Source organism: Gossypium arboreum, chromosome 5 (genome assembly GCF_025698485.1).
Source record: "Gossypium arboreum isolate Shixiya-1 chromosome 5, ASM2569848v2, whole genome shotgun sequence".
Lineage (NCBI taxonomy): Eukaryota > Viridiplantae > Streptophyta > Magnoliopsida > Malvales > Malvaceae > Gossypium > Gossypium arboreum.
This window is the reverse complement of record NC_069074.1, coordinates 40,846,045-40,869,798: the sequence shown is the minus strand read 5'-3', so window position 1 is coordinate 40,869,798 and position 23,754 is coordinate 40,846,045. Positions and strand designations below refer to the sequence as shown.

Genomic DNA, 23,754 nt, shown 5'->3' with positions numbered 1-23,754 from the left:
TCGAAACTTACTAAGCATAAATTGCTTACTCCGTTTCTTTGTTTCTCTGTCTTATAGATTTTGCTCGTTAGCGATCGGATTCGGGATCATCGAAGTTGGAGTCAACCACACTATCAAACCCCTTTTTGGTACTCTTTTAGTCGAACCTTGGATATGGCATGTATAGGACTACCCTCGGTTGTTTTAAAGTACTTTGTGATGTATATGTCTACGGCCATGCGAAAATGGTTCGTAAAAGTGGAGTACGGAATTAGACCATTTGTGGTTTGTAATTTTATATGGTTTCATGATGTTATTATGGATTGGAATGGGAGTGTTGGTCACATGATCAGCCATTGGAATGGCTAAACATGATCATATGTGGACCTATGTATGACTAGACTATAGTTGGTCCATGGAAACTACAAAATAGGTAAAGCCTACCTTAAAAACAGATGCTGCCAGCTGCAGTGACGTGGATATGAAAAATCACCAAAATTTGTAGGAAGGGTATTAAATAGTGAATGAATTATGTGATCGAACCTTGATGAATCTATTTTCATATGAAAGTAACGAAACGATCATATGAATAGTATACTGAGAGATATTAAAGTTCTCGTGAGACAGGGCCAGAACGGTTTCTGGATCCCCTGTCTCGACTTTAAAAATCTACCATAAATTATCCAGAAGGAATTAGATGTCATGCCTTATATGTGCAGATTCCCTTTTGAGTCTAGTTCCATTAGAAACAAATGGAATGAGCATTTAAGCTTTGTACGAGAAGATATCCAGGTCGTAATGAGCGAAGGTCAGTGTAGTCGACCCCTGTAACATGGGTGACTTATACTAATAAACTGTACTAATTGGCCCAACCAAAAATTCTAGAAATAAATCCATAGATGGATATATGAGTCTAAATTCAGGGAAAATTTATGGAGTCAGTTTCCGAGTTGTGAAACTCGAGATATGCTTTTTAAGGCGACAGTGATGCAGTTCTCCAGCTTGTCTGGAAATGTCAAATTGGTCGGTGCGATAAGTGGATTTGGCCCGTTAACCCCTCGTGTCCGACACCGGCGACGGTCTCGGGTTCGGGGTGTTACAAGTTCTACCTAATTAGAGAGCATGGTGGCTGAATTGACGTTAAAAAGGTCGACTGTTTTTGTTGGCTTTGTCCTCATGACTTGCCACTGATAATTATTCAGTGTCATTTTTTCTATAAATTCATAAGCATCCTCAGGTGTCTTATTATTGATAGGTCCACCAACGGCTGCGTCGATCATCTGTCGAGTCAAAGGATTCAGGCCATTGTGAAACGTTTGAACCTGTAGCCAGAGTGGTAACCCATGGTGAGGGCACATTCTTAACAGATCCTTGTATCTCTCCCATGCGTCATAGAGTGTTTCTAAATCCATCTGCACAAAAGAAGAGATATCATTACGTAATTTCGTTGTTTTAGTCGGTGGAAAATATTTTAATAAAAACTTTTCAGTCATTTGTTACCAAGTAGTGATTGACTCTCGTGGTAACGAGTTCAACCATTTTTTAGCCTTATTCCTTAACGAAAAGGGAAACAACCGAAGGCGAATGGCTTCATCAAAAACGCCATTGATTTTAAAAGTGTCGCAAAACTCTAAGAAATTTTTCAGGTGAGCGTTGGGATCCTCGTCCTGCAAACCATCAAACCGAACAAATTAGTGTATCATTTGAATTGTGTTAGGTTTCAGTTCAAAATTATTTACAACAACAGCAGGCCTAACTATACTTGACTCAGTTCCTGTTAATGAAGGTTTAGTATAATCATACATAGTACGTGGAGCAGGATTCTGATTAGCAGCAATTGCAGGAGGTAGCAGATTTTCTTGGTTTTCAGCCATCTCCTCGGTTGTGGTTGAAGTATTGTCCTCTTGCTCTTCCTCTGTGTATCGTAAACTTCGCCTTATTTCTCTTCAGTTTTTGCGAACTGTGCGATTGATCTCACTATCAGACAGTAATGGTCTTGACGGGTTTCTTCTAGTCATACACTATAAAAACATGCTAAGAACGAATAAAAGAAAAATTAGAAAAGAAAATAAAAATTTAAATTGCAAATAAAGTTGAATGGCTAAAGTAATAAAAATCGAGTGTTCCTAATATCCTAGTTCCCCGACAACGGCACCAAAAACTTGATACGTGATATTCACGACAGGTTTTAAATATTTATAATTAATCGTTCTTGAAACTAACTATTATTACGATAAAGGCAAGTGTACCTATCGAACAGAAGTATAGCTTTAGCAAGACCAGATTGTTGAACCCAAAGGAACCAAGAGTACTAGTAATTACTTTCTTTTTATTATCTAGCCTAAAAATTAAGGGATTTGTTTATCTAAACTAATTAACTAAACTAAGAGTGCACAGAGAGAAATTGGGGAAAAGCTTTGGGGAAAATTCGATTGATTAAGACAATACCCAATGAAAAATCCATCTAAACTTCACTTGTTATTTGACTCTGAACCAGACGATTTATTCATTTGACTTGATCCGTAGAAATTCCTAAGTTATATTATTATCTCTCTCGAGACTAATAACGTCTAACCCTAGGTTGATTAACTGAAATCTCTTTCTAATCAACGCCCTAGTGTTGCATTAACTCGATTTATGGATCCTCTTATTAGGTTTCACCCTAAACTGGTAAAATCTTATCACCCTATCTCTAGGCGTGCAATCAACTCTGCTTAATTATGACAATTTTACTCTTAGACGGAGTCTATTTCTCCTCTGAATAAGAGCATTAACTTGAATCAATATCCTGGAATATTAAAACAAGAATTAAGAACACATAATTAAGAACAAGTAAAATATTTATCATACAATTCAGATAATAATAATAAAATCCGTCTTAGGTTTCATTCCCCTTAGGTATTTAGGGGGTTTAGTTCATAATTATAAAAGAAAACATCTCAGAAGAATAATGAATACAAAACATAAAGAAAACCCAAAAACTCATGAGGGAAATTGAAGGGAGATCTTTCGTCTTGAAGGTGAATCCGACTTTTGAGATGGATCAATCGACTTTTCTTAAGTAATTCCTTGTCTCCTACTCCGCTTGTCTATTCTAAGTGCTTCCTGCGGTGTTTAAATAGGCTTTAGAATGCCTAAGAACCCTCACAAATGGCCTTTTTCGAATAGGACTATACTTGGGCTCAGCAGGGACACGTCCGTGTGACACGCCCGTGTGACACGCTCGTGTGCGATATCTTCAAGCCGTGGTCAAGGCTGTTAAATAGGCACGGGCGTGTGGTCTACCCGTGTAAATCATACTTCGATTCTGCCAAATTAACACGGCCGTATGGTCCACCCGTGTGAGGAAGTCTAGGCCGTGTTGTTTTCCTATGTTGGCCCGTTTCTCGCTCTTTTTTCTTTCCTATGCTCACCTAAGTATAAAACATGAAATTAAAGAATTAGGAGAATCGAATTCACCAAATCTAAGGAGAAACCATCCATAAATGCGCTAAGCATGGGACAAAAATATGTATAAATTATGGTTTATCAAAGGATTAGTACCCTCGTAACGCCTAGTTGATTACTTCGTGTTTTTTAGTGCCAAGAAATGAAAATCTTGAAGAGATTTAAAATACGATTCTTTATTAAAATATTGAATTTTTTTGAGAAATGGGCATATTTTACGTTAATCGAGAAAGAGAATTACATCCCGTAAGTTAGGACACAATGTCTTAAATTCCCGATACGAGAATAAACGCCGAAAAAATTACTTATTTTGAAATGTATTCGATTATCTCGGTTTTAGAAAGATATCATATTCCATAAGTTGGAACACGATTTTTTCTTGACTCCCGAGATTATTTAAAATTCAAGTTTTTTTTTAAATGTTTATTTATTCAGATTCATCGAGAAAATTGAAACTCCGTAAGTTAGGGAACGATTTTTTGAATCTCAAAATACAAAATATAGCTTATTTTAGAAAATAAAATTTTATGTATCGAGTAAAATTTAATGTAACACAAATTTGTAGTAAAAATATAAAAATAAATCACGGTGCTAATATGCTTAACAAAATAATTATAAATGCGTTAATATGAATGACAATAAGAAGGACGAGTATAAAATAAAATAAATAAATAAAACAAACAAGCTTATTATAACTAAAAAGAAAAAAGATAAGTAAAAAAAATAAATTTAAAGATCAATGGTAAACAAATACATAAATAAATAGTATGTAAAACGGTTTAAAATAATAATAATAATAATAATAATAATAATAATAATATTAATAATGATAATACAAACAATAGAATACCTAAAGTTTGAAATTATATAAGAGGATATAAATAAATAATAAAACAAATAAAATAAAAATAAGTGTATTTAAAAATAATAATAGGTAAATAAATACAAAAAAGAAATATAATAGTAATAGTAATAATGATGCTAAATTAATTAATTTAATAATAAAATGACAAAAATAACAAAAAAGACTAAATTGAACTTTAAAACAAAAATTTAGGGCAAATCAAAAATAAATAGAAAGGAAAAGGACTAATCTGAACGCGCGAATAACAAGGAGGGACCAAAATGGGAAATAACCCCCACCCTCCAAAACTTGCAGCTTCAAGGTGGACCAATTTGTAAATCGAAATAAATTATAAGGCAAAATTTAAAAATAAAAAGAACTTAAATGCAAAAACATTAAAAAGCGGAAGGACTAAAGGTGCAATTAGCCCCAAAAGCAAAAACACGCGGATCCTTTCTGGCTGGTCAGGTCATACGCAGATGTTAGGGGCAAAACGACGTCGTTTTGGGCGTCTGAGGCCAGTCCCAAAACGGCGTCGTTTTGGGGGCCTATATAAGTCAAAAAATTCTAAAAAAATTATTTCATCCTATTTCTTTTTTTAAAAAAATAGAAATTCTCTCTTTTTTCTCCGCACACCCAAATTACTACCGACTCTTATGAACCGCTATCACATGGCACGCAACAACAGCACCACCATCCACGGTGGCCAGAAAATTGCAAATTTCCCTTTTTTTTCTCCGGTGGTCTGAAAGGTAAGCCCTCTTCCTTTTTTATTTTTATTATGTATATGTATTAAAAGAGAAAAAAAAAAACAGATTTGAGAAAAGAGAAAAAATAAAAAATAAAATGAACACTTTTAACCTTCTGAATCGTTTCCTTTCTTTTTCTTTGCTTTATGTTTTTTTAAATTTCTTTCCCTTTTTGATCCGATTCTCTGTATTTTTGTATTCAATTGTCTATGTTTGCATTTAAAATTCGCGTGGAGATCCCTATTACATTAAGTCTCTTTTTTTGCTTTATAGCCTCTTTCAATACAATATTATATATTTACTACTGTCTAATGTCTTTTCTATTGTCAATTTTGCAGGTGGCGGTGGCAAGTGGCGAAGGCGGTGCTGACAGTGGACTAGGGGCGACAGCCGACCTAGGTGCGGCGCACCTAGGGTTTTTCTTTCTTTTTTTTTTTCTCTAAAAATTTTTAGGATGTTGAGCTAGGTTTTCTTATTTGGGTTTGGGCTTAATTGATTGGGTTTAGGTTTGGGTTTGGGGTTGTATTAGTTTGAGTCTGATTTAGGTTTTGGATTGTGTTTGGGATTGAGTTTCTGCTGTTGGTTTGGGTCTTATTGGGCCACAGGCAAAATTGGACTTGTACGCCTTGAATCTTTGAAATAAAGTAAAAAGGTATTTTGAAACATATATTAATAAATGATTTAGAAAACTTTAATATAAAAGTGGAAAACACAAATATTTTTATCACAATCTATATTTAAATCATAATAAAGATCATTATACAATTATTCCTCTCTGTATTAATCCTATTTGTTTATCAAAATAATAATATTAATCCTATTTATTTATCAAAATAATAGTATTTGAGATTTAAGTTATATTAGAATTTATTTTTTAGATTTAGTGATATTTAGATGGTATCTTTAATAAAATTTACAAATATAATTTCATTTATTAAAATTTATTTTATTTAATAAAATATTACTAATATATTTTATATAAAATTTAAACATTTTATTGAAATACTATATTGACTAAAATTTATTATTTTATTTCGCTTAGGAATAAAATTAATTTACTGAAATTTAATACAAGAGTTTGTGGATAGTTTATTTACAATATAATTGTTACCGTTACACATGAAAAACTTATGAAATATATCATAAAATATCGATTTTATAACAAACTTGATTGTTATAATGAAATATTGTTATAGAGAGTGTATGTTATGAGAAGGCAGATTATATTTTAAAGAAAGGGTAAATTACAAAAATAGTCACTTATGTATAATGTAAATTACGTTTTGATTACCGAATTTTAATTTGTCACAAAATGGTTACTAACGTCGTCTATTTGTAACATTTTGGTCACTTAACTATTAACAGTATAGCAAGAAGCTAATGTGGTATTGTTGATGAGAATCTAAAGATGATAAAGGGAATAGGCATTCACTACGGAATGATTTCTTTTTTCTTTTTTTTTTTTTTTACATCATATCCTCTTACACTCTTCTACATTCTTTTACTTCATTTTTCTACAATGACTTCATCACTTTCAATCCTTTATATAGTTGTTGCAACTGACTATTAATCTCTATACATGCATCTTAATTGGACTCTTGATGTACTACAAGCATTAGAAAAGCACATTCATGCATCTAGATTTCCTAATTCATTCATTCTAAATACATTCATTGAATGACGTCATATTATTCAACATACTCTCCCTTAATATGATGATCTTTGCCTATAATCGATTATCAAACACGAGTTTGAAAAAATTTTGAATCGACAAAAGTATTCTTTATTGTTCATTATTTTACTTATTTAACATTAATATATATTTTATTTGTATATCAATTAATTATTATATATTATTTTAAATTAATTATCATTTAATAGTGCTACATTCATATATAAATTAAAATTTATCATTATAAATAATATTTAACATTGGCTTAAAAATATCAGCATGATTCATGCAACTCCACAAATATAAAACGAAATTTAAATATTGAAGATGGAACATTTGTAATATAAAAAATCATCAATGTAAGATTCTAATGATAAAGTTTGTTTGCATTTTGATTTTATACTTTGCACCATCACTTTGTGATTTATTCAAATCAATTATCATTAGTTATTTTTATAGGCTTAAAAAATATTATTAACATTAATAAATTAGAAGAATGTAAAAATAATGGAGTATTAAAATAATTATTTTAATTATTTTATAAATTTTAATTATCTTTAAGAAATTTAAGTTTTTTTCTTTAATTTGTTTCATTTTTTTTTATAATCTTGGATGATTTAATGTCGATTCTTATTTTACTTACAAAAATAAATTATTATAAAATTAAAATATATTAAATAATCTTATTCCAATTAGACAAGTTAAATTTGAAAAGATTCACTTTTTAACTGATAATATTATTAGTTGGTTTTAAAATAAAATATATTTATATAAAATGTTAAAAATAATTTTAATATTAAAACTAAATTGACATTAAATTTAAAATTTAATGGTTAATTTAATCATTTTAATAAATTAAAAGCATAGTTAATTTTATCTATTATTATTGTAAACATACAAATTAAATCACACTCTAATCTTAATTCTCTAAATAATTTTTATTTATTAGAATTCAATCTTTAAGATATTACATAAAATTTTAAGATAGAGTTATTTTTTTACCTTTATTCAAATTTATAATAAGAGTTAAAACTAATCCACCTTCAATTATATGAAATAAAAATATTTCATTAGATAATAAAATAGTTGCACGTAAATACCGAAACTAATATATATAAAAGCACAAGTTTGAAAAAACTTTTGAACCGACGAGGATACTTTTTATTTTTAATCATACTATTAAATTTACATATAAAAATAATTATATTATTTAATTTAAAATTATTGATTAAAAAGTCAAAATAAAATAAAATTTTGATAATTATACATTTAAAATAATTATTATAATTTAATAGAAGTGTTACTTGAATAAAATTCTAAGCATCAAATATAGGGAAGAAGTTGTGATAATTATAATTTATCACCATTAGTTAAAAATTTTGTGCTAATTTTTTAAGTTATTATTTGAATAGAATTTTAAACATATTAATTATCACTTAATTAATTATATAAATGATTATGTTAATTATGATTTTAAAATGCTTTGATTATTAATTAAAAATTATATTTAAATTGATATGAAGCACTATATATAATGCATCTAAAATATAACTAAAACACAACCACTAAGTAGAATTTGTAATAGCAAAATTTTAGTTAAACCAAATCCAGAGAGAAGGAATAAATGATGCTGATCTACTAATCTACTCTATTTACTCAATACATAAATCAAATGAGATTGATACACTGTTCTTGCTCTCTCTCTCTCTTAACACTCTTCCATTCCTTCGACGTCTCGAATCACAGCTATGGCGAGCTTATGGCGAGCAGCGACGGCGCTGACGGAGAAACTGAACGGCTACGACGGTGTGGAATTCTGGTCGAATCCCGAACGAACCGGCTGGTTAGCTAAACAAGGTGAGTACATAAAAACCTGGCGTCTCCGCTGGTTCGTGTTGAAACAAGGGAGGCTGCTCTGGTTCAAGGAACCATCAATCACGCGCGCCTCTCGCCCGCGTGGTGTGATCCCAGTTGCTACCTGTTTAACCGTGAAGGGAGCCGAAGATATCTTGAACATGCAGTACGCTTTTGAGCTTTCGACAAGGAAGGAGACCATGTACTTCACTGCCGATTCGGAGAACGAAAAGGAGGATTGGATCAACTCCATCGGACGCTCCATAGTTCAGCACTCCAGATCCGTTACGGATTCCGAGATAGTTGATTATGATAACATGTGTTGATCATCCACAGTCAGTCAGATCTATCATAATTCTGCTGTTTGTATATTTTGCTTTTTCTGGCAATGATCAGATTGGTAATTGTTTGCTTATTCTTTTATATGTATATATATTAAAATTTAAAATATTTGCTTGTTTGATTTTAGTTTAGACAGGATGATTGATTTTGATAATTTTAGTTTAGACAAATTTCGGAAATTTATCTGTAATTCATATGGAAGATAATTTTCTTACATAACCGACATAAAATTTAAATTATCTACCTTCGGTATTTCTTCTTTTTCCCTAGCTTCCCAGATGAGGCTGAAATATATTTTCGTACTATTGTTCCAAATAACAGAAAGAAAACTTGAGCTGATCATGTTTAGCTAACAACTGCTGTGGTGAATAAAAGTTTGCATGTCATTTATGAACGAATGCAGCCTCCGCTAGGTCAATGGAACGAGCAAGGCCCGCAGCTTTGTTTTGACATTCGAGGTGCTCGGCATCAGGATCACTGTCTGCGACTACACCAGCGCCGGCTTGAAGATAAGCTACCCATTCTTGGCGTCTGCTGGAACCTTTGTACGAGTACATTGTGTCATAGCGGCTACCTGTAGGGAATACCATGGTCCTGAGAGCCAACGCAATATCCATATCCCCAGTGAAGGAAATGCCCCCAAATCCTCCGCTATAAGGGCCTCGTCTTGACACCTCTAACTCATCGATTAGCTCCATCGCCTTCACCTATACCAATATCTCAATTTCATCAAAACCTAGAGGGGAGGGGGGAATTACTTCCTAGATTAAGGAGACTGTCAGTGATATGCAATGCCTGCTTTGACTCATAAGCTGTCCGGGCTGGACCGTAATGCCAGAATCAAAGGAAAGATTGAAAGCATTCAATCATTATTTGAGAAAACAGGATTTGTGCAAAACATGTAAAAGTACAACAGGTATGGTACCTTTGGTGCTCCACTAACAGTTCCAACGGGAAGCGCAGCACGGAGGACATCCCAACTAGTGAGATGATCCTGCAACTCACCAGTAACCTGCATAATTTACAGCAATTTAAAAACAAAGTATTGCACTCGATTAACATAATATTAAAAAGTTCGAGCCGAAGGGCAATTTGGAGCTACCATAAAGGATCTAAAGAGTTGTTTAGATGTTTCAACTGGTAATGCATAGAGGCAACAAAGAAAATAATAAAGTTGGAACCAATAGGAACCATATATGTTCCCTTTCACATAAATAAGTCAATAAATGTTTAGACGATAAAAGCATAGTTTCAAACCGTGGAGCTTATGTGCATCACATGGGAATATCGTTCAATATTCATCAGCTTCTCCACCTTTACAGAACCATATTTGGAGACCTACATCAATAACATGCAGTAAAAACGATTGGCCACATACCTTTCTGCGCTAAAAAAAAGACAGACGGTGAAGTTTCAAGTCTGTCATGCACTACCAAATACAAAGATAGAGCAGAAAAAGACATAGTTGAAATTGCTGAAGGAAAAACCTTTCCAACATCATTGCGACCCAAATCAACAAGCATGATGTGTTCTGCACATTCCTTTTCATTACTTAGCAATAGCTTTTCTGCCAGCTCATCTTCAGCCTGAGTCTTTCCTCTCCTTGTTGTTCCAGCCAATGGCCTATTCACAATCTTATTCTGCTCATGCCAATCACAAAAACAAAATTGAGAGCCTCAGATCCCAAAGACAATTTAAAATCAGGAAAAAGAAAACAGTAAGAAAAAAAGTGTAAAAGATTACCTTCTTTACCCTGGTAAGAATTTCGGGACTTGAAGCAACTAGAATACTTCCTCTAGCCTGAAAGGGGCATGTGAAATAAAAATGAAACAGTTCACAACTAAAAGGTAATTAAAGAACAAACTTACTTGCAAGTAGGCCATATATGGACTTGGATTCACAACTCGCAAAGCTCTATATATTTCAAAGGGGTCAGCAAATGTTCTTCGTTCAAAACGTTGGCTTAATACAATCTGGAAAATATCCCCTGCCAAAATATGCTCTTTCGCTTTCAGTACAGCTTTCTTGAACTCTTCCTTTTCCATATTTGAGTTCTTTAAAGAAGGGCCAAAGTGCTGGGTTTGTAACGCTACAGAGCCTGGAGATAGCTTTGGTCTAAGAATGAAATCAGAAAAAAAATTATGTCAGAGAAATTAAAAGGAATCTAAACTTAATCAAACCAGTAGAACAGTATAAATGTTCTCACAGCTCAACATCTTGTACTCTAGCTACCAATTTCTCTAGGTGGTCAACTCCTTCATTATAAGCTTTCTCAACAGACGAGTGTTTATCTAGCCTCACCCAGTGAATTATATATGCTTTCTGCAAATAAAAGCAACTGTTAATATTACTCCATCTCACTGTCATTTCTAGCAGACTTGATTGATAATCGGAACTAAAATCCTGAACTTTAGTCCTGCTGGAAAGAAAAGGTGCATTGTTGATGGAGAAAATGGAATACCTTTTCCACATGATCAAATACAATCACGTCGTTGTAGAGTCCTAGATGTATATCTGGGAGGTTTCTGTCATCACGTGGTGCCTTTGTGAATGGAAGCTTTTTCTTCTCCACATAACGAACTGTATCATAGGAGAAATAACCAACCCATCCACCTACGCATTACAGGAATTACTAGAAAATGTGAGCATAAAGATTTATAAAGAAACCATATGGATCCACAATAAAATGACATCAGAGTTTTCCTACACTGTCATGAAAACCAACTACTTACAATGGGAAAATCTTAATAAAATCCTGCACCTAGCAGGTTAAGAATTAAGGCACCCAAAATGTTGCTGGTTGAATACAATAAAGTAGCTTAATTTCAAAATACTTGATTACTATTGCATGTATAAATCTATATATTTGCAAAATAGGATACCTTCATTCAAGTTCACAGAACTTAAGAGTGGGTTTGCACCCTATTTAATCCACAACTCTAACCATCCTTTGCCTGAATACGCAATGCACACATCACATACTTGTAGTGCTAAAATTTTACAATTTCTTCAATCACTAATCACTAATCACTTTTTAGATCCCCCATAATATAACAGATACTTTATGCTAACCCCATCATGCACTTTTGAACCATTCAAACCCCTGAACTTTCTTAATTCACACATAACTCACTAAGTCTGACAAACACACAGCATTCTACATGTGGCATAAAACGTATTACAGCCATAAAACCTGCTAGCAAATCATGAGAACTACGGAATTCTGTCGTGCTATATGTCAAGCTGTAGTCCTAAAAGCCCACATACCTAACCAGTCATATTGTAACCGTCACAATAATAACACAAATTCAAGACAGCTACACATGTTGAAAATCTTTCAATTGTCTTAATTGCTTTATGACAAATGATCATGTTTTTTTCCGCACTATGAATATTAACTCTATGATCATGTTTTGTTGGTACTATGTAATATTAACTTTTAGTCACTTTGTTTCCAACTAAATACGAGCACATGTTTTGAACAAAGCAGCATTCCAAATATGAGAGGTAGCACAAATAACTCCAAAACCAGAATTTACTGCATTGCTATATCAATCCCTTGATTTTCAAGTGTCATTCAACAATAAAGGAGCCGTTAGATTACAAACAAGCCAAAAACAGCCAACTAATTATTAATCGACTTTCCTTAATCTGAACATAGCAGATAAAAACAACCAATCAAGAAGAGAAATGCCAAAGCCAAAGTTATAAAACATATCAAATATATATTTGTGGCAATTAGACATGCACAAGAGGAATCATTCTCACCACAAAACGCATCAGGTAGATCTTCAACAAGTCGGGGTTTCCAAGTCTCTGAGATTCGCTTGGGAATACACATCGGATCCTCAACAACCTCCTCAGTCAAATTCCCTGCCTCATGATCTATAATCATAACTTTGTTTTCTTTTGCCACAATTTCCATTGTCGGTTGAGCTCCAACCACGCTATAACGACCCTAACACAATCAAAATCCAATTCATAAAAGTAAATATAACCCTGCATATAGGAGGAAAAAGAACCAAACAAATAAGCATATGTTAAAGCTCGTACAACACTAGAAACCCGAGAACCAGGCTCCACTGACTCAAAGAGAAAACTTGGAGCCTCTCTATCATCTTCTTTAACCAAACACCGGTATGCAAGCACTGGAGTCAGTTGATCAGAGAAAATGCAACGATAAAGGGGGACTAAATTTGCCTTTTTGGCCGCCTCCACAAACTTCTTTTCATCATTAACTGAAAAAAATAAACAAAAATAAATGGAGTCAATTTGCACTCACTTTAATTAGAATCTAAAATATAATTATACATATGGAGAGAAAACCCCAAAAGAAATCTACTGTTCTTTCTTAACTCTACTCCTTAAATCGTTCCTTATTCAATCAGAAGAGTTTCTTTTTTTTCTTTTTAATTATTTTGAGAATTTAAATCCTCCTTTCCCGCATTTTCTCAGTAAACAAAAGGATGGGGAATTTATTCACATTTCAGAACAGTTCAAACTAAGCCCAAGAAAAAAAAGAAAAAGATTACTATTTAGCATTTCTATTAATAAATGATAAAGAAAATAAATACAAACCAGATTCGTTTTCGCATTAATTTTTCTTTATTAAAGCAGTTCACAGTCATCATTTCACTTCAATCATTTCTTTCATTCTATAATTTAAAAAAAAAAAAAGACTGAAAATTTTCTTCAAATTTCCCGCATTTTCTCAAACGCCAAACAGCAAAAGGAAAAAAAAAAGAGTTGAATCTTTCACTTAAAAAAAAAAAAGTTTACCAAGTGGAAAGCTTGAAAGAGAGCCCCTGCATTTGAGTGAAGTAGGAGCGGGAGAAAAGCGGGTGATCGGAAGTTGAGAAAACCGATGAGATGAAGGAAGGAAGCGGTGAGAGAATCCAAGGCTGCTTTGCATTGGCATTGCTAATGTGGAGTTCGTCGAGGTAACCGACATGGATGCCTGCATTCTGTTGATTAGCACTATTCTAACAAATAAATAGAGACGAGTTGGGAGAGCCGTGACCAGCCGTTTCACTCATTTCACACACTTTTCACAATCTATATATAATTAATTAAAAAATAAAAAGAAAAAGTGTCCCCCCTTCATCTAATGTTAAGATAGGGATTTGACCCCCAAAATCACAATAAGAAACACACTCCTTTTTTCCAAGCAAAATTATTCTTTCCATTACGATTTCTTTTCTAAAAAAAACTACAATTACAATACAATAATTTAGATTAAAATAAATTCCCAAATAACATAAAATATAATAATTTTTTAACTCACAAATATACAAACCTAAATATGAAACCTGTTTAGTTGAAATGATTAGTAAAAATCATTCATATTTTTTAGATTTATGAAAGTATATTAAATTTATAAAATTATGAAATTAGTAATTTTTAACTGAATTAGGACATGTTTAATAGATGTCACAAATAGAATAAAACACATTTTAATATTAGATAATTACAATAATGAATAATATATATTCAAATAATTATAATTAAAATATTTTTGACATATCTAAATCACTCGTAACTCGTAATTCAGCTTGTTCAAACCTTGTGCTACCCACTTAAACTTAAAAGTTTGTCTAAAATTTTAGAGAATTTAGACAAAATATTAATTTCAAAAATAGATTTGGGTTAAAAATTAAATTTTTAAGATATAAACTAGACTCAAGCTAGAATATCCAAGGTCTGAGCTGATCCATTTCTAACTTTGTAATATATATATTTTTATTATATTATAACACATATAATATATAATACTACAATGTAATGTTAAGTTGTTTATTAAAAAATTTAATAAATGAAAAATATATAAAATATTAGATTTATAAATATAATTATTTTAAAAATAAAACTAATATGGATGAACCTAGAATAGATTGAGTTAATCATTTACAAATATAATTGAATTTTGATAAAATCCTAGACTTCTATTTCAGAGTAGATCAAGTTTGAACAAGTATAAAGTGTTTTAATATTATATTTAAACTCAACCCAGTCTAACCTATGACCACCTTTATAGTCAATCCTTAAAGCGCATTTAAACTCACTTAATTTAGTTTGCTGTAGTAGAAAAGATACTAATCAAATTAAGGTTCAATCGATACTAATCAAATTAAGGCTCAATCTTATATTATACTTAATTTTGTTTTTCACAAATATTTGCATTATGCTTTAATTCATCTCATATTTATACCAATTAAATTTTAATTTTATATTTATTTATTTAAGAATCAAATTATTGCATCTAATATTCATTAACTAAAATTAGATTCAGAACTTTTATACAGTAATTTTTCAAGTAAAGCGTTTTATAGGAATTTGTGATTGTCATTTTCCAATTTATGGTATGAAAATTAAGGTTTTTGCTTGTTTTCTTTGTTAAAGCAGCCAGATATGGTAACTTACATCTCAGGTTTTATTCGGTCATCCACAAATTTTGTAATTAATTTAGAAACAGATTCTTCTTTTTAGTATGAGTTTGGTGAAATATATATTATAGGTTTTTTCCTAAAAATAACAATTTTCAATTTTTTATGTAACATTTTCCAAATTAAAATTTGCATTTAGATTTAGATTTAGATTTAGATTTAGATTTAAAGATTTTAATTTTAAAATTTATGATTTATCAATTATTTTTTATAAATTCTTTGTCTCGAAATTAAAATATTTAAATTCAATATTTTAAATTAATTTAAATTTATTATTTGGATAATTCAAATTTAGATTTAGATGTCAACTCATTCTAAGCATTAAAAATATATTTTTTAAAATTTTAATTATTTTAGGAGGATTTTGAACATTGTTATCTAAATCGGACTAGACTGATCGATCAAACTAGAACCAACTAGAATATCTTGAAATTTAGAAAATTGTTAAAATAAAACTTTAATTGAAGTGGTAAAGAAAAGATGTTAGGTTGAGAGTATGAGTTAAAATCTCAACATCATTAACTTATTTATTGATTTTTAAATAAAAAAGATAAAAATATTCTCATAATAATATAACTTGTTTAAGATTTATAAAATTATTTTAATATTTTTTATTGAGTCACACTCTTAACTAATAATATAGAAATTATTTTAAAACTTTATTTTTAATTTTAATAAAAATATTTTAGATTATTGTTAATAAAAGAAAAGACTATTTTCTTAAGCACAAAGTGGTTGACATGAAATCTAGTAATAAATAAAGAGTTGATTTTTGGTACTGTTAATTTTAATTTTGCAAACAAAATTCAAGTATTGTCATATGCTTTTTTTTTCTTTTTTTATTATACTTTAAATAGGACAAGTGCCACTCTTTGAACTTTGTGACTTCAAATTTTTCTTTCTTCCAAAAATACAATATTCTTTGTAGCGACGTAGAAGTTTTAGCTTAGTTTGGTCGCTAATTGTGGCAATTTATTTGAAAATTTAAAAATCGACTTTCGATTTTATTAAAAAGGGAGTCGCCACCGATCTTTTTTCTAAGTGTGACCGGACACCTAATAAATCATCCTTTTTTAGAAAAGAAAACTTATTCTTGCACAAAAATGAAGGCCGTATTTAGGTCTACGTCAAAAGTCCAGAGAAAAATTAGGGTTCGGGAGTCGGTTACGCACGAGGAAGGTATTAGCACCCTCGTGACGCCCAAAATTGGTATCTTATTAAACAAGCGTTGTCTTAATTTTCAAAATTGCAAGTTCAAAGTAACATTGAATCGTGACTGAGTAAAACACGAGAAATTTTAAGTTTCGTTTTCTTTTGAGAAGGATATACCGTTTTAATACGAGTCGATTGATATTCACCCAACATAGCGATGAAATCGATGACATAGTGTTTAAATCGGTACGTTGCCTTGCTTATTGAAATAAATAAAAACACGAATAAATATTTTAAAATAATGAACAACGAGGTAATATATAAAAATGGGAGGGAAACGAAAGATACTAGTTGGAAATACATCAAGGCACATAATATATAAAACAATAAAATAACAATGACAATGCACGCGATATTAAATGTAACAATAGTATCAAATACGAGAACACAATGAGAATACAATGAATATACATATGTAAAAAAATGACATTAAGAGTATGTACATAATATAAGAGTGAAAAAAAATGTTTACATAATAATACTAAATATAAGTACAAATATATTTAAAATGAACACATACGATATACTTAATAGTAACAAATATAAATAAAACTATATACATAATGGTATTAAAAGGATAGATATATAATATAATATGAAGAATGTATATACATAATATGATCAAAATACGTAGATGGAATAGTTTAAGAAATATATATGCATGAGAACATAAAAATAAGTGCATAATAAAATATATACAATATGTACTGTACTAGAATGATAATAGTATATATATAAAAAACTGTACACATGCTACATAAATACGTATATATATATATATATATATAAAATAAAAGCGTGTTAGGAATATGTACATAAGATGGTATTAAGGCCATAAAAATATAATATTGAGAGCATATATACATAATATATAACACATAGATGATATATACATATACATTAGCAAAAATAACGATATAAAACGAACTCATTAATACGCTTCGTAGATATATACGTATATGGGTATAAATAATAAGAATAAAGAAATACTTAATATAATACTTGAAGTATATACATAATATGAATTATAATATTAAAATATATACATGAGATATACATATATATACATATATATATATATATAATTATGCAATGAGATATATCAATAGTGATGATAGTAATATTGAAATAAAAAGCAAATATAATAAAGATATTAAAATAAAATAATAAGGTAACACCATCAATATATATACATATACGTATATGATAAATATACACTACTACATGTAATAGATAAATATAATAAATATATATAGAGATTATAAATAATAAATAAAAAGAATGACAAAATTAATTATTAAAATATCAAAATGATGAAGAGGGGTTAAGATGTAAACAAAATAGAAAGCGCGGGATAAATTTTAAAATAAAAAATCAAAGGAGAAGGACTTATTTGAATACGCGCACAACAAAGAGGGATCGGAAGCGCAATATTTCAAACTATCAAAAACTGCACAGTGAGAGGGACTCAATTGAAAAGTGTAACAAACTTCAAAGTCGAATTAGAAATCCAAATAAACTTGATTGAAGAATAATAAAAATGCGGAAGGGCCAAAACCGCAATTAGCCCTTCCGCTAAAAACACGCGGATCCTAGCGGGTAGGGTTGGGTCGACCCAACCCAGGGAAAAACGACGCCGTTTCAGTACTTAAGTGCAGGGCCTAAAACGCAGCTGCGTTCAGCACCCTATAAAAGTTAAATTTTTTTGAAAACTCAGTCATTTGTGCGTGTTGAAGAGAAAAAAAAGGAAATAGGCTTATTTTCTCTCTGGGGAAACCTAGAAGCCGGCCAGGAGGGCCACCGCGTGCCATCGTCGCCCCGTCGCCGCCGGCCACCGTACACGGTGGCCGGAAATAGCAAAGGTATGGTTTTTTTTCTATATTTTTTATTATACTTTTTATGTATTATGATGTATATATATATATATATATATATACAAATTAGCAGATTTGAAAAAGAGAAAAAAAAATCAAAATAAAAGTAAAATGAATAAGAAAACAGAATCACCTTTAGGTATTTTTTTTTATTTTGATATCTTTGATCTTCCGACTTGGTGTTATACCTGTGCTTTTTGTTTAGTTTCTTGAGTAAAAATTCCTCTTTTATTGATGAAAAATCCTCTCCCCATTTACAACTTCTCATTCGGGCTTTATAACCCTTTTACATTCATTTTTATATTATTTCTACTTTGTCTTCTTTATGGATTGCAGCGGATGGGTGTAACGACGTAAAAAAATTTTAATTTCGCTTGGTCGCTAATTGTGGCGATTTATTAAACATTTGAAAACCAACTTTCGATTTTATTAACAAAGGGAGTCGCCACCGATCCTTTTTTATAGGTGTGATCGGACACCTAATTATTTTAAAACAAAAAGAAGGCCAAATTTAGGTCTACGTGAAAGTCCAGAGAAAAATTGGGGTTCGGAGTCGATTCTGTGAGGAAGGTATTAGCACCCTCGCGACGCCCAAAATTGGTATCTCACAAACATGTGTTGACTTGATTTTCAAAAATATGAGTTCAATATAATATTTAATCGTGATCCGATTGAAAAATGAGAATTTTTAGTTTTCGATTTTTTTTAGAAAGGGTGTCCCATTTTTTAACACAAGCCGACAAATTTCACCCAACATAGCGATGAAATAGATGGCTTAATATTAAATCGGTACATTGCCTTACTTTTGAAATTAATTAAAATATGAGAAAAATATTCCTAAAGTGAGAAATTAAAAATAGATAAAGGATTAAAAAAAAATGATATCATTAATGAAAAATATTAATATGGAATACTAGAATATTAGAATAACAATAATAATGATATTTACAAAATAAAACAAATCATGTACTAATAATAAAATAGGAAAAATGATATATTTGGTAATAATAATATAAAATAATAATATGTACATAAAAATACATATATATATATATATATATGCATATAATAAAAGTATGTAATAATAATAATAATATCTACAATAAAAGAAAATATTAGGAAACATACATAAAAAATATATACATAAAAATTTACAATAATAATATAAAATAATGATATGTACAAATATATATATATACATATGTACATAAAATATACACTAATATAATAATAGTTATAATAATACTAGCAATAGTAATAATTTGTAATAATAATATATACACAATATGGTATTTAAAATATATATATATATATATATGTATATATAATAGTATTTAAGAATATATACATAAGAAATATATAACTAATGGCATTAAAAATATAAACATAATATATATAAAATACCTAAAAAAGAAGGGGAAAGAAGAGAGAAGGGAGGGGGAAAGGAAATCCGGCCAAAGGGGGGTCACATTGTCAATCATCGTTGTTGCCTGTCGTCGCCAAAAACACCACCACACCCACACTGATGACGGAAAAGGTAAAATTTTTTAACAATATATGTATATATAAAGAAAGAAAAAACAACACAAAAAAAGAAAAAAAGATTCGAAGAAGAGGAAAAAAGAAAAAGATGCAACCTTTTTATTGATGTTTCTTTTGTGTTCAAAAATTGAAGAGATTTTTGTGTTTTTTTTTTCAATCTTTGTAAAAATCCTCCCTCTTTCTTACATGATTTTTGAATGGCTTTTTATAGCCATCTTTTACATGATTTTCTATTATTTCTTTTTCTATTTTGTAGGTGGTGGTGGTAGACAATGGATATAAAAAATGGGAGGAAAAATGGGGCAAGTGGGAAAGTGGTTAGGTGGCTAGGTTTTTTTTTTTTTTTTTTTGGGGTTAGGTTTTTCTTTTTTCTTCTTTTTTTTTTGGGTTAGGTTTTTCTTTTTTCTTCTTTTTATTTTTTTGGGTTAGTTTTTTTTTGGGGGGGCTTAATGGGCTTTTGAATTGGGTTTAATATTTGGGTTTTGTAATGGGTTTGGGTAGATGTAAATGGGTCATGGGTTAAGAGTTTTAGTGGGTTTAGAGGTTTGGTTGGGTTTTGATGAAATCGGGCCCGGGCAATTTGGGCTTCTACAATGGGCACGGACGGTGGAGTGTGTGATGGCTCAAGATGCTGCAGGCGTGGTGGTCGACATGGTGGAGCGATGTCAAAGATATAGAACATGCAGTGCGAAACCTTAGGGTTTCCGGCTTTCCAAAATTTTTTAGAGTCTTGGGCCTATCGGACTTCACTGTTTTGGGTTGGTGTTGGGTTTTAAGTGTTAGGTTAGTTTGGGTTTTGGTTGTAACTGGGTTTTGGGTATTTGTATTTGGGCCTGGGCAATTTAAATGGGTCATTTGGTTTTGATTATAAACAGGCCAAAATTGGCCTACAACAGCTGCCCCTCTTTGCTCATTGTCGTGTAACGGGAATAGAGCAAAGACATAAAGAGAGGCCAATTTTGCCTGGTCTTACTGAGTCTTGACTTCTTTGATGCTCTTTTTATTCAAGTAGTCTCCTTCCAGTCCACCGCATCTTGTAGCTTTGGTTCAATCCACGGCATCTTTTGACATATGCCTTGTAGCTTCAATATACTCCAATGTAATTTCAAGGATATGAAATTTGGCTTCGATCTGCTTCACTGTAACTTCAAAAAGATAAGATCTACAACTTCAATCTGTTCTTCTATCGCTTTAGTGGGATAAGGTTTATGGTGTTTTCTTCAGAAAGTTAAGATCTGATATCTTCGATCAGCTCCAATGACAATTTCAAAGAAACAAAAATCTGGTGTCTTCAATCAGCTCCAATCTTTATTCTTTACTTGGCATGTGATCCTGAGCTCAACTCATTTCTCGCGATATGAATTGGCTTTTTTGAAAACAGACATTAAAACAGAAATAGCTCAGCACGTGAGCTAAGGCTCAACTCACCTCTCGCAATATGAGTTGGTTTTTTGAAACTTAATTTGAAAAGAAAATTTTGAAAATACCTCGACATGTGACCCGAGGCTCAACTCACCTCTAGCAATAGGAGTTGATTTTTTTTTTAAAAAGCAGAATTTGAAAAGCATAAATTGAAAAAAAATAAAAAATAAAAATACCTCAGCGTGCGAGCCGAGGCTCAACTCACCTCTCGCAATATGAGTTGATTTTTGAAAACATAAATTGAAAAACAAAAATTGAAAATACCTCAGCATGTCCTGAGGCTCAACTCTCCTCTCGCAGTATGAGTTGATTTTTGACAAACAGCAATTGAAAATACCTCAGCGCGCCCCGAGGCTCAACTCGCCTCCCGCAATATGAGTTGATTTAAAAAAACAAACATAAAAACAGAAAGTGAAAGTGACTCAACACGTGAAGGCTCAACTCACCTCTCGCAATATGAGTTGATTTTTTTGAAAGCATAAATTGAAAAAACATCAATTGAAAATACCTCAGCGTGTCCTGAGGCTCAACTCACCTCTCGCAATATGAGTTGATTTTTTTTTAGGACAGAAATTGAAAAACAGAAATTGAAAATACCTCAGCGTGTCCTGAGACTCAACTCACCTCTCGTAATATGAGTTAATTTTTAAAAAGCATAAATTGAAAAAACATTAATTGAAAATACCTCAGTGTTCCCCGAGGCTCAACTCACCTCTCGTAATATGAGTTAATTTTTGAAAAGCGTAAATTGAAAAAACATCAATTGAAAATACCTCAGCGCGTCCTAAGGCTCAACTCACCTTTCGCAATATGAGTTGATTTTTTTTTGAAGGACAGAAATTGAAAATACCTCAGCGTGTCCTGAGGCTCAACTCACCTCTCGCAATATGAGTTGATTTTTGAAACATATAAAAAATTGACAATACCTCAGCGTGTCCCAAGGCTCAACTCACCTCTCGAATATGAGTTGATTTTTGAAACATATTAAAAATTAACAATACCTCAGCGTGTCCCGAGGCTCAACTCACCTCTCACAATATGAGCTGATTTTGACAAGCAGAAATTGAAATTACCTCAGCGTGTCCTGAGGCTCAACTCACCTCTCGCAATATGAGTTGATTTTTTTGAAAACAGAATTTGCAAAATAAATTTTGAAAATACCTTGGCATGTGACCCGAGGTTCAACTCACCTCTCGTAATATGAGTTGATTTTTGAAAAGCATTAATTGAAAATACCTCAGCGTTCCCCGAGGCTCAACTCACCTCTCATAATATGAGTTGATTTTTGAAAAGCGTAAATTGAAAAAACATCAATTGAAAATACCTCAGCGCGTCCTGAGGCTCAACTCACCTCTCGCAATATGAGTTGATATTTTTTTTTGAAGGATAGAAATTGAAAATACCTCAGCATGTCCTGAGGCTCAACTCACCTCTCGCAATATGAGTTGATTTTTGAAATATACAAAAAATTGAAAATACCTCAGCGTGTCCCGAGGCTCAACTCACCTCTCGCAATATGAATTGAATTTTGAAATAAAAACATCAGAATACCAGAACATGTCATCTGGTGGTACTCATGTGTCTTTTCAGCTATCATCACATCCTCTTGCTCTACTGGAGTACCTGTATATGTCATGCATGATGTTATCATGATATGCACATGTTTGTCGTAAATGATTTTATGCCTACATGATTATGCTATGTGTCTTAGGCATGTTTGTCGTATGCCCTTTTTCATCATAATTTTCGTGATGATCTGTATTCATTACTTCGGCTCCTGACTTTCTCTTCAGGCCCTGTACCCGTCCTCAAGTTTCACGAGTAATCAATGTTTCTCAAATGTCACTCTTTTGCCCCTGGTTGAACTTTGTCCTTACTTTGAGGTTCGTGTACTTATCAAATTCTTACCCGGGTAATGCTTAACATTTCTTTTGTTTAGAGTATGTCATTTCACTATTTATCATGTAAGTGAACCACATAATAAGATGCATGAAAATGGTCAGGTAGGAACAAAAAGATACCTCACATTTATTCATTTCAAATGTAGAAAACAAAGAAAGTTAACCAATGATAGTAAAAAGTGTCATAAAGAGAAAAGGGATTGCATTTAACGAATACAAATGCTCTAAATATTCAACACATGAACTCTTCTATGTTTCTTATTACGAATCTTTTCGAGCATGGCTTCTTGTGTAGAAGACTTTGAGCTACTAAAAAATGCTTCAAATGTTGTAGTCTCGCTATTTGACCCACCCATCAAAACGCCTTGTTTTTTTAAGCCAGTGTTTGCTTCATTAGAACGCCCTTTCGGGTTTTCATCCTAATCTTTCGTGTTAATCAAGACGCCCTTTTCGGGTTTTCACCTTGATCACCC

The 23,754-nt window shown here is 31.5% G+C and overlaps 2 protein-coding genes and 1 non-coding gene across 3 annotated transcripts; 2 read left to right on the top strand and 1 right to left on the bottom strand.

The window, feature by feature from the left end:
• Positions 1-1,317: 1,317 nt before the first annotated feature.
• LOC128293393 (small nucleolar RNA R71) lies at positions 1,318-1,424 on the top strand. The gene has a single exon (XR_008283576.1). It is a non-coding gene; the product is annotated as a small nucleolar RNA R71 (small nucleolar RNA).
• A 6,800-nt stretch (positions 1,425-8,224) lies between these two features.
• LOC108489945 (pleckstrin homology domain-containing protein 1-like) lies at positions 8,225-9,066 on the top strand. Its single transcript, XM_017794707.2, has one exon. It carries the CDS (start codon positions 8,440-8,442, stop codon positions 8,869-8,871), a length of 432 nt encoding a protein of 143 aa, XP_017650196.1. The 5' UTR covers positions 8,225-8,439; the 3' UTR covers positions 8,872-9,066.
• Positions 9,058-14,090, bottom strand: LOC108489944 (anthranilate synthase alpha subunit 1, chloroplastic-like). Its single transcript, XM_017794706.2, has 11 exons — positions 13,667-14,090; positions 12,941-13,125; positions 12,656-12,845; positions 11,349-11,500; positions 11,094-11,209; positions 10,756-11,002; positions 10,631-10,687; positions 10,375-10,527; positions 10,145-10,225; positions 9,813-9,899; positions 9,058-9,594 (listed from the first exon to the last, which is right to left on the bottom strand). The coding sequence occupies exons 1-11, from the start codon at positions 13,848-13,850 to the stop codon at positions 9,271-9,273; spliced, it is 1,776 nt and encodes a 591-aa protein (XP_017650195.1). The 5' UTR covers positions 13,851-14,090; the 3' UTR covers positions 9,058-9,270.
• Between the last annotated feature and the right edge of the window lie 9,664 nt (positions 14,091-23,754).

Coding starts and splice junctions, on each gene's coding strand:
- LOC108489944 (XM_017794706.2), bottom strand. CDS start 13,850: ATGCAGGCATCCATGTCGGTTACCTCGACGAACTCCACATTAGCAATG. Junction 12,846..12,940: donor GTTCTCGGGTTTCTAGTGTT/GTACGAGCTTTA, acceptor TGATTGTGTTAG/GGTCGTTATAGCGTGGTTGG. Junction 10,528..10,630: donor TTCTTACCAGGGTAAAGAAG/GTAATCTTTTAC, acceptor TGGCATGAGCAG/AATAAGATTGTGAATAGGCC.
- LOC108489945 (XM_017794707.2), top strand. CDS start 8,440: ATGGCGAGCTTATGGCGAGCAGCGACGGCGCTGACGGAGAAACTGAAC.